This window comes from Aphelocoma coerulescens, chromosome 4A, assembly GCF_041296385.1.
Source record: "Aphelocoma coerulescens isolate FSJ_1873_10779 chromosome 4A, UR_Acoe_1.0, whole genome shotgun sequence".
Taxonomy (NCBI): domain Eukaryota; kingdom Metazoa; phylum Chordata; class Aves; order Passeriformes; family Corvidae; genus Aphelocoma; species Aphelocoma coerulescens.
In genome coordinates, this window is record NC_091018.1 from 6,671,212 (window position 1) to 6,683,818 (window position 12,607).

The following is a 12,607-nucleotide window of genomic DNA, read 5'->3' on the forward strand; positions in this document are numbered from 1 at the left end:
TTCTGAAAAAGAGGAAAACACAACTTTGGTGGATCTTCATAGCCAATAGGCTGAAGTGGGCCATGTGCTCCCACTGGGTATCTCTCACTAGTGACCCAAACCCAGCTCTGAAACACAGTGGCTGGCTCTGCCGTGAGCCCCCAGAGCAGCAGCTGCTGGCGCTGGCTGTCAGGCACCCACATCCCCAGGAATACCAGCTATCTCTTGCAGTCCAGAGGCACCATCTGGACCAGGACCAGCACTCCTGGTGCACCCTGCCACCAGTGATGTAGCTGGAACACAAGGATCAGTGCTTGAGGCGAATGCTGTGGCACATTGTCAGATGCACAGTTTAACTGAGCAGGGAATACGTGAAGGTTCACATATTAAGGTTTACATGTCAGAGGTCAAACTTCTTCTATTTCCTGCTTTTGGGTTGAAAACCTGCATGTCTGGTTTGTTCCATTGTGATGGAACCAACACAATGCTGGTTCCATCTCAGAAAAAGCCAGAACCCCCAGTTCCACAGCTGCTGAGTAATTGCTGCTGCTGCTGCTGCTGCCCACAGGATAACTACAGGACAGAGACCGGCTGACCCAATGGGGAAGGGCTGCCAGGCTGGCAGGGAAGCCACAAAGGACACAGCTCTTGAGGACTAGTAAAAAATAAAATATTATTGAAAGTGAAAATAATTTAGATTTTATGCTAAAGAAATGTCAATTCACAAAGTTAGAGCCCAAACAGCTTTACATCAAGCCACACTGGGCACAGCTGGTGTGTGTGTGTAACCAGTGTAGCTTCCCTGTGTTTGCTTAGACCATGAAAGTCTTCGTGTGCTGTTAAATAATTCTCTTCATTTTTGCTGACTATTCCAGTGAAAAATTCACTCAACACACCTCATTCTGGAGCCCACAGGTGGCAGTTCATCCCTAGAGAATTCTGACACCTGAGAGAACAAGGTCCTGAATGACCCAGTCAAAGATTGAAGATCACGTGCTCTGGGCAGAAGGTTGACTTGACAATCTCCAGAGGCCTTTCCAAACCCATTTTCCCCATGATTTTGCAATCCCAATGTGATTCTGCCCAGCTGTCAGATGAAGGGTTTAGCTTTCTGCCACAATTGGATGCACGCTGGATATGTCTGTCTTTGCAGAGCTCCTCTGGGAGGGTGTCTGTGCCTTCTGGCATGTGCTGCTTCTTTTGTGCCAGCAGTTCTCAGCCTTGGCATCCTGGAACGGTGGGGAGATGGGCTGCAGAGCGTGGCCCTGGGCCGTGCTCCTGGGCCGGCACACGCAGAGCAGGGACCGGAGCTCTGCACGGAAGCTCCCATTCAGCCAGCAGTAGATGAAGGGGTTGTAGCAGGTGCTGCTCATGGCAAACCAGTGAAAAGCAAAGTACAGAGCATTGCTGCTGTGGATGACCCTGCAGGAGATCAGCACCACGTAGCAGTTCAGGGGAAACCAGCACACGGCAAACACAACCACCACCACCATCAGCATCTTCAGTGTCATCTTCTTCTTCCTCTGATGGGCATAGTATTGCTCCATGGTGAGGTCCCCGATGGCGTTCCTCAGCCAGAGCTTCTTGGCCACCATGGCGTAAGTGATGGAGATCACAAGCAAGGGCAGAACATACAAGAGAACAAACGTAGTCAGGTCCAAATACTTCCAGAAAAGATCAGCAGGAGGAGGGAAGCTGGGGAGGCAGACCATTCGGATGGTGCTGTTTCTGAAGATTAAAGAAAAAGAGCTCTCAATTCCCCTACCAGCTGCACACATCTGAGGACGAACACCTCAGACATTCAGATGGGTTTCAGTACAGATACAGGTAGCAGAACTCATTCAGTATCATGGGCAGGTGCCACTTCCAATGGAGAATTTTACTCTAGGTTTGACCTTTGGCTCCAATGAAGGCATCTTAAACACATCCCCAGGAAAAGAAAGAAATCATTCATATTGACGTCTGTGTCCTCTGCTGATGAGGAGGCCCTCTCCCCTGTGCCTGCCCCAAATTACAGGGCTGAATCTCTGAGCCCAAAACAACTAATGAACCAGCCTGGAAGCAATTCCATCGATTGTCACTGTCCCTTTGTGACAGACACAGCACCCATGCAAAGGGAAGGAAAACTTCCATTTCACCACCCTTTCTGCTCTAATAACATGAATGGAAAGGTGTGCCCTTGGTTTCTGTGGGGCTTTGTAAACGTCATACAACAAAAAATATGTAAATGTCTTACCCAATATAAAACCTTGTCAGAGTCTGATAAATGGCGTGAGGCAGCGAGAAGCAGCTGGCCATAACCCAGATGACAATGATGCAAATCCCTCCTGTCACCATGGACATGCGTGGCTTGAGAGGGTGCATGATTACCTGCAGAGAACAATGACTCCTGAGGATTTACAGCATCTTTGTCACTCTTTGAGCCCCATGTTGCATGTCAGCAGCAGCTCCACATCTCTTCAGTGTTAAAAGGCAGAGACAATCACTTTACAGGACTTCAGGGAGTACAAGGGTTGGGAAATGCATGGAGTTGTGCATTTATTGAGTGTTGCTGCTGGCTCAGAGCCTGAGTAGAGAAATACATTCCGTGTGACCCATCAGCATGACTGCAGAGACCACGGTGGTGAGATCTCTGTTGAGCTATATGGACTATGGAGGATTATCTTAGGCAATGAAACAATAATTAAAAATAGACCTATCATGTCATCCAGATGATTTCTTGGCTGATGAAGTCTTTGGTATTTTATGCATGTCGTTTGTAGTCCCATTATAAATATCTACTTAATCAAGTTGGAGTATCTGTCTGCCATGGCACTTCTCAGGACTAGCAATATTTTTAGAGGCAAGTGTTGGTTTCCCTTTTGTCAGGGACATCTCACTTCTGTCTTTGTGATAAAAAAGACAGAAGTGGCTCATCTATGCTCTGGCAGTCCCTGTGATTCTCTGACAGCAGGTGGAGCCTATTCGTGTTTTGAACTTCATCCAGCCACAGCATTTATCATGTGAAGTTGCTTTTTGGTAGCAACTGTTTCAGTGGCTCCAGCACTGTGAGAAATCCAGTCTACCTGAGAGCTCATTCTGCTGGATCTGGCCTCCCAGCAGTCGGCACTCATCAGCTAAAGCACAAATTAGAAACTGTTTCACTTAAGGAAACCCTTCAGTCTGTATGCATTACTTGACCTGAAAGGTTTTCATGGCTGGTCAGTACTGGGGCTAGAGGAGAAGGAGAGAATTTCTCACCTTGAACTGGATGAGTTAATATAGTTCTTACTGTTTCCAGCCTTAGGCATCCCAAAAGAATGGGGCAAGCGTCAGAACTGACAGCCTCCCATAAATCTATGTGGAGAGAACGTGTGGGCTGGCTGGTGCTTGAATTCAGCACTTAGCCCCACCCTTCTGGTGGGACTGTGCTTCGAGGCAGGGCTGATGAGGGCAAGGAGCCCACGAGCCCAATGGCCCAGGCAGCGCAGGGCTGGAGCAGGCTGCCTGGCACTGAACTCCTGAGGTTTTCAGTATCTCCAAGGACAGAGACTCCACAACCTCTCTGTGCAGCCTGTTGCAGTATTTCATCACCCTCACTGTAAAAATCACAGGTATTTTGTCCTCTGCCATGAAAGCTGGAGTTCTCTCCTCTGTTCCCTGAGTCTCAAGACAGTGCAGGTTTTCAGGTACTGGGATTTGAGGAGGAAACAACTATTTTCTAGCAATCATAGGGGTGGTGTCTTTGACATACCTGGTGCCGGTCCAGTGCAATGGCAGCAAGGGTCAGCACAGACACGTGGACAGAGCAGTACTGAACAAACCGGCTGATGTGACACATCAGCTTTCCAAAAATCCAGGTGCTGCTCACAAACCGCACCTGAAGAACAGACAACATTGGATTAACAGGAGCAGTACCTGAAGAGAAGCAAATTGGCTTCCCAGGTGCACAATATGGAAGAAATGCTTTAATACAGCTTTCTGAGGCTTTGGAGGTGCTTTATCCTCAGTTTTTCCTGGGGAAACTGTGATTGCCCAAGACCCTCTCAAACTGACGTGAGATTTACAGCACTGTGCAAACACTGCTTGAGCAGTGCTCTGTGTATGTTGTGTACATGTGTACATTTGTACGTTTACCATGGCCGTTCTGGAACACATAAAGAAACCTTAGCTCCACTCCTCAACGAGTCTCTGCAGGGCACACTAGGTGCCTCCCAGAAAACATTATATACCTTTGAACATTTGGATGCTGAAAGCTGCATGGTCTCCAAACTTAGTGAGAGAAATCCATGGAAAAATTTCTCACCTGTTCCCAGAGAGGCATTATTGATGGTGGCTTCTCTGCAGAGGAGAGTGTGCCAAACTGCCTCATTCCCTCATTATTCCTGACTGTGCAATATTAATTACAAATGAATATAACCCATTTTGCTGCAGATTAAGCTAATTTGAAGTAAAGTACATTTACTACAAAGCATCTGTCCACACAAAAAATTAGTCAAGACTAGCTAATTTGTTTTCAATTAATCTAATTAATTTCCCTGTAGGGGGGACTCTTGCAGTACTGACTGAACTGGAGCAGTGTGCTGGATCTCTGGAACTGGTGTAAAGCTCGTTCCTAAGAGAGCTGGCAGAAATTTTAATTACACGTGCCTACTGTGTGTCTGTTGGTGCGCAAACACACAAGAGGGCACCAAGCTCTCCCTGAACAAATTACAGGATGAAAATCTCATCAGAGCAAGGCAGGGAAATCCCACCAAAGAAACAGCACCAGTTTAAGAAAGGGCGAATTCAAATAGCTAATTCAAGACCTGCTTTTGGAAGGCAGAAGAACACTCTGGGCAGGGATGAAGCAGGAGGATTTTGAACAGGAGTGCTGGGTCAAATATAGGTACAAAGTCCTGTTTACATGGCATTTACAGTTTTTGACAGTGGGGCAAGAAATGAATCTTTAATTCTTCCCACCTCATTCATTTAATGTTCTTTTATATCATATATTATTTAGTCACTGAAAATAAAAAAGGACGATTAGCCCCAGGAAGCACCATCTGTAGTGGCTGAGGGGGGGACATGCCACTGACATTGTTCAGTGGCAGCCTAAGTACTTCCCTGAGATGTTGCACAGGGACTGACCCGGTTCACGTTGTTTCAATAGGAAACCAGCCATCAATTGGATTTTCTTGCGTCAAACTTGTCCCACTTCCTTCCCCATCAACAGGCAAAAGGGGCTCCCAGATCTGTGCCTTGCCTGGGCAGAGGGGGAAAGCTGCAGCCGAGTGACCCCTGCAATGGACTGCAAAGTGGGGGCATTGGCCCTCAGCTCCACTTGCTCAGGGGGTGTTGGGGATGGGGGCCATGACTTGCACCCTCGCTAAAAGGTAAAAGGGGAAGGGGGGCAAAAGAAAGTCTGGGTACCAGTCTGGTCCCAGCCTGTTCAATCCTAGTGCACACAGCTGACAGGCACACACAGACACCAGCAGACACGGCCGGACGGGGCTCACCAGTGTGAAGGGGGTGTTCAGGGTGGTGATCATCACGTCAGCAACAGCCAGGTTGACAATGAAGAGGTTGGTGGCAGAGTGCATCCTCTTGTTCTTGATGACCACGTGGCACACCAGGATGTTGCCGAACAGTGAGATGCAGATGATCACGGAGTAGGCGACAATCAGCAGCGCCTTCACTCTCCGGCTCTGGGACTCTCCCTCATACTTGGCTCCACTGCCAAAGTCCCCCAGGTCCTCCAGGTTCAAGTCACTGTGGAAGAAGGACTGGTTAGGGAAGCCATACAGTGCAGAGAAGAAGCTGGTTGCGTTGTGGTTCTCTGCTCTCCAGAAGGGCTTGGGCATGTACGGCAAGGGGAACCAGGTGCGCTGTCTCATGGCTGGGGCAGCAGAGCCCTGGTCCAGCCGCACACTAGCCAGTGCCTTCTGCCAGCTCAGCTGCGAGAGCCAGTGGCTGCAGGAGGGAACACACACAGTTGCATTTTAAAAATCTGCCACAAGGATACAAACTAGAGAAAAGAGTTGATAAATGGGTCCTTCTGCCTGTGCTGGGGACATGTCAGCTTTGCTTCAGGGGCTCCCCATCAGTTTTCCTTCTTAAGTCCCATATGTGCCCCACAGAGAAGCTAATTTAGAGGCTGAAATATCAGAGATCCCCAAACACTCTCTCTGCACCAAGAAAGAAATCTTAGTGAATATTTCCTGTCGGGCACTGTTCTTCTTCAACCTGCAACTTATCCTTGGAATTCCGCTTTACTGGTTCTCCACACAGTCCTTAATCCATCAGGTTTCTGTTTCCCAAGAGCTTTCAGAGCTTGGCAGAAACAAAAAAGCAAGGGCTGCCTTTCACTTTGCTTTTCCCCCTCCAAGTATCTCTGACTACTCAGTGATGCAGCTTTGCTCAGCAGCAGAGTGGTCCCTGTGTTCCCTGTGATATACACAGCTGCCAGATGACACACTGCACAGGAAGGAGCCAATGGCAGATCTCTTCCCCGTTTTTCCTGAGGTGTATCACAATCCACACGTGGGCAACGGCACAACCTGACATGTGCAGATCTAGAGAGCAGCAAAACACAGATGGAGGCTGGATGTGCTGTGATCTCCTCTGTCTGCTCTCTGCTCTTCTCTGGACAGCCAGCACAACAGCTACATGGGGGTGAAGCATCTTCACTACTTTGTGGCATCTCTCTTTCTCTTTATCCCAGAGTTTTAGCAGCGAATATCTGAGGGCTTTGTGCTTGGCCCCAGCCCCTTCCTGCTCTCATGTGGTGCAGAGGATAGAGGGAAAAGTGAAACCCAATCAGACAATAAGAGCAGCAGCCCAGCATGCATGGGGGTCACCCAGGATGGCCGGCTGCATCCTGGCTGGGCTGGGGCCTGCACTGAGCCCCAGGGTGTTCAGGCACCTGCTGGCATCTCTGCAGCAGCCTGGCAGAGGCTGCAGGAACACACAGGGCTCCATCCCTGGGCTCCTTTGCTGTATGGCCCCGATAGGTCCCTTTGCCATAGTCCCTGCCGTTTCCTTGCTGTGCGTCAGGAGGATGAGGGGGCAGAGCAGCACCAGCTGCACATGCACAGACCCAAAGTGGTGAGATGTCCCGAGTGCCAGAGGTGGGCGACTCTCATCACATATTCCTGCAGAACAGATTTATTCTGTCGCAAGTGCAAACAGTTTAGCAATCACATGCTGGTTTGCTGCAGTTATTATTCACTTGCAAACATTTTGAGCTGCTTCAAGTAGGCTTTGGGGTTCATCATGCATTGGTGCTAGCTCCGCTCAGTCAGACAGAGAAAGTGAGGGAGAAATGTACTTTTGCCAACTCATCCAGGTGAATTGTGCCACCCATTGTTTCTAAAGAAGATTTTTGGCTTTCACATTTGACACTACTTGAGACACAAATTTTTGGAATTTTCAGTTTCGTGAGATTATTTAGCATTTTCCTTTTTAGTGCTCTTTTGAAAAGAAATGTCAGATTGCTGAAATGTCAGTTGAGATGCATATCCATCTTCTGAACAGATCTAATGCGATCTAATATAATCTCATAAACAGATCAATGTTGATGAGGGCCAGAGAAATCGGAGCTATACTATAAAAATTCAGATCCTTGGGAACATTAAAACAGCAGATTTCAGGCATTTTCACACATCATTACCATGGTTTATCACCTTTGCTCATGGAGGCCAAGGGGGCTGTTGGGAACAAGTCCCTGAATTCGCTGGGTTCATGGAATCTTTCCTGTACTTCTCTGCAGGGACTTTTTCCTGCCTGACAGAGGCAAGTGAGATAACTCAGCTGTCACGCTCATTGTACAGCATGTAAAAGTATCCAGGGTCAAGGCTACTTGCACTTGCACCTGAATTTAAGCTAATTTTAAGGAAATGATTTCTAAAAACATGATTCCTCTCCATTACTGGACTGAATATAATGATGAAGCAGATCATAATAGCAATGGAGATTTTCTCCCCAGGCTATTACCATGGGCTCACTGAGTACACACATTCAAATGCTTGTCCCTGTCTGCTCCCACGAAGATGTACAGAAAATGCTTTCATGACTGGATTATTGAGCTCAAAAAGCGAATAAAATTGTCCCCACAGGTCCCTGCAGATAATTATATTTCATATTTATGAGGTACGTAAAGACCTCACAAGAGGGCAGATGAGAAATCCTGGGAATCCAAGACCACTGTGCTAAAACTTTTCCTAATGCAGATGTTTCCATCATGCTCCAAATGTGCATTTTCTAGCTTCTTGTCTTTGTCTCCACCCATTCTTCCCCGAGCTCCACTCCTGGTGCTGAGTGCCGGCTTCCCACGTCATCAGGAAAGGAGGTGAGAGCTGCTGGACTTAAAGTGCTACTCCAGGTCTGCAGTCAGGACACACAGAGAGTTGATGCCCAGAACACCCACCAAGAAAGCATCCAGCCTGCAAGAGAATCCCCTGTCCTACCAGCTGGGAGCTGTGCCACAGGAAGCAAGGAGCACACAGATCCTGGCAAAGCCTAAACCAAGCTCTGCTGGTGCAATAATGAGATTTCTGCCTTGAAAAATAAAGTGTCTCTGCTCTGCCATTCAGAGCTGAAAGCAGCTGGAAGCAGACAGGAAGTTTCAGCGCCTGAGCCTTGTCCAAAGGGAGAAAATTCAACAGCTGAAATTGTCAAGTCCAAACGAGGAAAATTTAATTCAATGTGTCTGTTGCACCATACAGCTTCTTGTAAGACTTCTCTTCCCTAGAGAGGTTCACAGTTTATCCTTTTCTACTTAAAATACAAGTTTGATAAATAACAGAAACAACAAGAGCTATAGACCAATCCCTGCAGTTTTATTTCACTCAAAAGGTGTGTTAGAAATGAGTCTGGACAATCCTCATAAACCATGAATCTGCAACTCTTTCTTTTTTCATATTTGCTTTAGAGCACTTAGGATACCGTACTCCTCTTCATTTGCAGTGACTAGTCCTGCTTTTGTGACTCAGAAAATGTGGGACGAACAGGCACAGGCATTTTCCAGGACATTTCATGGACTTGACAGTAAGACTTAATAAATAAACGGTGATTACAGAGTCCAGTAATACATTAAGTAAATACAGTAATACATTAAATAAAGCAGTTCTGTAATTCAGACAGGTGCTAACCATTCAAAACCATGCTATACACGATGCCTTTCTGTGCAGGTGAGCCAAGGTTTGGCTCCTGGGGCGGGAAAGATTCGCTCAGCCCACAGCAACACGAGGGTCACCTACATGTTCTGCCATCTCACTCACATCATTCACTGTGTGCTCCTTCTTGATACATGAGAGCCATTGCAGCTATAACCCAGCTTTTACAAAATATTTTCACTTACTGAGGGCAGACTTTTAGGCAAAAAATAAAATTTACCACTCTCAATGTGGTAAATTTACCAGTCTCAATGCCTTTTGTTTTTTCCCTGAGACAAAGCCTTCTTCGTGGGGAAAAATGTGGAAGGAAGGTGCTGAGCACAGACCGTCTCTACCAGATACTCAATTATGTCCCCTTGAAAGAGTATTTTAGCTTTTATTCTCAGAGCTTTCTCGGAGGCAGTGTAATTGGAGTCTTATGCTGCAGACAGACGGAAGGAACAATCAATGGAAGACGTGTGTGGGAGACGAGGGTGCTGAGGCCTGACTTAGGAGCTGGAAATTACTTCTTCGAATACGCTAGACCAGCCTTTCTGCAGTGAAGCCTGACATATAAATTACAGTGAACTGCAACATAGGGGAGGAGCTGCATGACCTTGGATCCAGCTGCTGTACTGTAATGGAGCATGTCCTGTCCTAGAGAGCAGCCTGGGTTAGTGTCCCTCACCTGGGGAGGAAGAACTCCCCAGAGCCAGAGGAAGAGTCAGCTCCAGGCCATTGCCTTTATGAAGCTCAGTACAACGTATCTGAGAGGTTTATCATGACTTCTCTACTGTACCTGCAATTATTTCTAATTCCATGTGCCAGATACACAGCGAGGACCAGCTGTAGCACACACAGCAAAGCACTAAAGGAGGGTAGTGGCATGTTGTTCTCAGCTGAAGCACGAAGTTATGCTCTAAAATTTCAAGTTATTCCCTATGACTATCAAATGACTGTAAAGTAAAGCCAAGGGAGTCTCTATTGGCTCAGGACATGGAATTTGACATACACTAATCCAAAGATTGGCTCTTGGCAAAGAAGGCTCAGCAGATACCAAGGAGACAGGACGTACACGGGAGGTGACGTGGCATCTGTCACTCATGGTCCATCAGGAGATGGAAGCAAGCACTGCCTGGTTCAGGCAATGTTGGGGATTTTTCACTTTCTAGAGGATTCAATACCAGGAGAAAAAGCCAGATGGGCTGTTCCAGAGCCAGCTGATGCTGGCAAAGGCTGGGGAGTTGCTGTGGAAGCCTCTGTCAAGCCTTTTTTCCTTAGTTTGAAGAAAACTCCTCTGGAAGGATGGAGTAGACTAAAAACTACTTTGAAGTTTCTGAAAAAAAAAAAAAAAAAAAAAAAAAAAAAAAAAAAAAAACCAAAAAAAACCAGTCTGACTTTGCTAGCAGCTACAAATGTTCAAACAGGAATCAAGAGCCATGGTCCTTGAATAAGTGATGCAGAAGATAAAATATGATTTGAAAGGAAACACTTCTGAAGACAGGGATGCCACAAGCCCTGAACACACAGTCCCAAAACTCACCCATGAACAGCAGCAGCTTTCTTTTGCAGAGAGTAACTGGAGGATAGGTGGTGTTCTGCAGGTTGTATTCTGAAAATGCTGGTTTCTCACTGAAAGTCTGAATGAAAGCCAGGACATAAATGTCATCAGCAACAATCTGAAGTTTTAGCTATGGACAATCCATTTTAACCCATTCAATTTTTAAAAAATTAAAAATACCTTTCTCCTTCAGAAGCAAGTGCTGCTCTAAAATAACAAAATTTCCAACTTCAGTCTCTCAACCCAGACTTCAGTTGCTGAGTTTGGGGTCTTGGTACAGAGCCCAAGGAGGTAAATGCTTCCAGGGCAGGTGGCCCTGGGCAGGGGTCCCTCAGGGAGGAGAGTGGTGGTAGATTGACAGTGAGAAGCAGAAATGTCCTTGTCTCAGGTGTGGGGAGGTCTGCTCTGGAAGCAGCTCAGCCAAGAGATCACTCCTCGCCTCCACCTGCCAGCACCCATTTACTGCACAGCGCCCTTCACATCCTTGCCAACATGGGCATCTCCCAGTGGGATTCTTTTGCCCTTAAAGCATTCACAGCCTTTTTCAGTGCCTCTTATCATTCTTGGATTTTGTTTTTTCTTTTTCATTTCTTAAAATATTTCAGGGGCTAAGTTTTGGAAACACTGATGACTATTCCAGCTTGGATTAGTTTGCATTCATAGTATGAGAAAACATTTCATGCATTTATTCCCTTCTCTCTTTTCAACTGTCCTTTATCTGACTGCTCCAGGAAAATCAGAATTAGCCACTGCTTTGTTTTCTCTCCTTACAGCCCAGCTGCACTCACTACAATTCCTGGATTGCAAGAGAAAAAAAAAAAATTACTTGCACTATTTCCTTTAGATGCCAGATGCCACATTTTCAGATGATCTACAAATCCCCACATCTCTTTTCAACATCCAAAATTTCAGGTACAGAGGCACCACACACCCCAAAGGAAAACCTCTCTCTGGCACACCGACACATTGGTGCTCCTCCTGAGAGCCCTCCTGACTCTATGGGCTCCAAAAGGCTTCTTGGCAAGCTGCAAGAGTGAGGTCAGTGCTCAGGAGTTCCAAACAAGGGCTGTAGCTGGAGAAAAGCTTGGCAGGATGTCTGCCAACTGCTGCACTGCCTGCCCTGCAGGAGGGGCACAGCTGGTTTTAAAGGGTTTTTGACCATTTCCCAGCTAAACCCTACTACCCATTTCTGAGCACAGACCAACTACATCAGGCTCCATCAGGTGCACAAAACCAGCTGTTACGAGGGTACAATCAGCTGAAACCTCCCAAAATTGTGCTGTTATGTAAAATTACACAGCTGCTCCCCTCTGTCCATAACATCCCAGCCTTTCTTCTCTTTCCCTGTTTCCTGGCACTGGGGGAAGCCAGGTGGGTGGTATCAGCAGTCAGTTCAGGGAAACAGAGAGCCTTGGGAGGAGCAAAAATCAGAGCCCAAACGGCTGCTCCTTGGGCTTGGCTTTGGGTTAGGGTTAGCAGGAGGTGGACTCAGCAATTCTTTCCAGCTGAGAGCAGAGGCTGGGGACAGGTGCCAGAAACCACCCCCCACACTCCCTCTGTGGCGCCAGGTGTTCCCACAGCTCCCACCAGGCAGCTCCATCCCAAACTGCATGGGCTGCCCTGGAGCTGCTGCTCCAGCACAGTGCAGGTGGCAGCAGCTTGGTCTTGAGGGACTCCATGAGACACTTGGATTTGAAAGAAAGCTGGGAAGAAAAGAAGCAGAATCTGTGTCCAGAAACAGATGTTTGTTTGAGCTGGTCCTAAAGATCAAGAGATGTTAGAAAAACCACAAAATCCTTTTGAAGTGTCCTTTCTCCTGTTCAGTCTCAGGTTTCTGGTCCCAGTGTGTCTCCTGCTGTAGAGGTCTGATGCTGGCACCAGGATACAGGACTGTGGCACTACACCCTGCCCTGCGGCAGGCCCCTGCTAGCTGAAATGGGGGGACTGCAGTTTT

General features: G+C 47.2%; 1 protein-coding gene and 1 long non-coding RNA gene across 2 annotated transcripts; both read right to left on the reverse strand.

Moving 5' to 3' along the window:
• Window positions 1–709: 709 nt before the first annotated feature.
• Window positions 710–5,834, reverse strand: LOC138110202 (G-protein coupled receptor 83-like). The gene is made up of 4 exons (XM_069014914.1): window positions 5,457–5,834; window positions 3,713–3,838; window positions 2,216–2,349; window positions 710–1,707 (listed from the first exon to the last, which is right to left on the reverse strand). Exons 1-4 carry the CDS (start codon window positions 5,832–5,834, stop codon window positions 1,083–1,085), a joined length of 1,263 nt encoding a protein of 420 aa, XP_068871015.1. The 3' UTR covers window positions 710–1,082.
• Window positions 5,835–8,569: 2,735 nt separating this feature from the next.
• LOC138110203 (uncharacterized) lies at window positions 8,570–11,757 on the reverse strand. The gene is made up of 3 exons (XR_011150822.1): window positions 10,834–11,757; window positions 10,636–10,732; window positions 8,570–10,428 (listed from the first exon to the last, which is right to left on the reverse strand). It is a non-coding gene; the product is annotated as an uncharacterized lncRNA (long non-coding RNA).
• Between the last annotated feature and the right edge of the window lie 850 nt (window positions 11,758–12,607).

Coding starts and splice junctions, on each gene's coding strand:
- LOC138110202 (XM_069014914.1), bottom strand. CDS start 5,834: ATGAGACAGCGCACCTGGTTCCCCTTGCCGTACATGCCCAAGCCCTTC. Junction 3,839..5,456: donor TGAACACCCCCTTCACACTG/GTGAGCCCCGTC, acceptor TCTGTTCTTCAG/GTGCGGTTTGTGAGCAGCAC. Junction 1,708..2,215: donor CTGACAAGGTTTTATATTGG/GTAAGACATTTA, acceptor TTTAATCTTCAG/AAACAGCACCATCCGAATGG.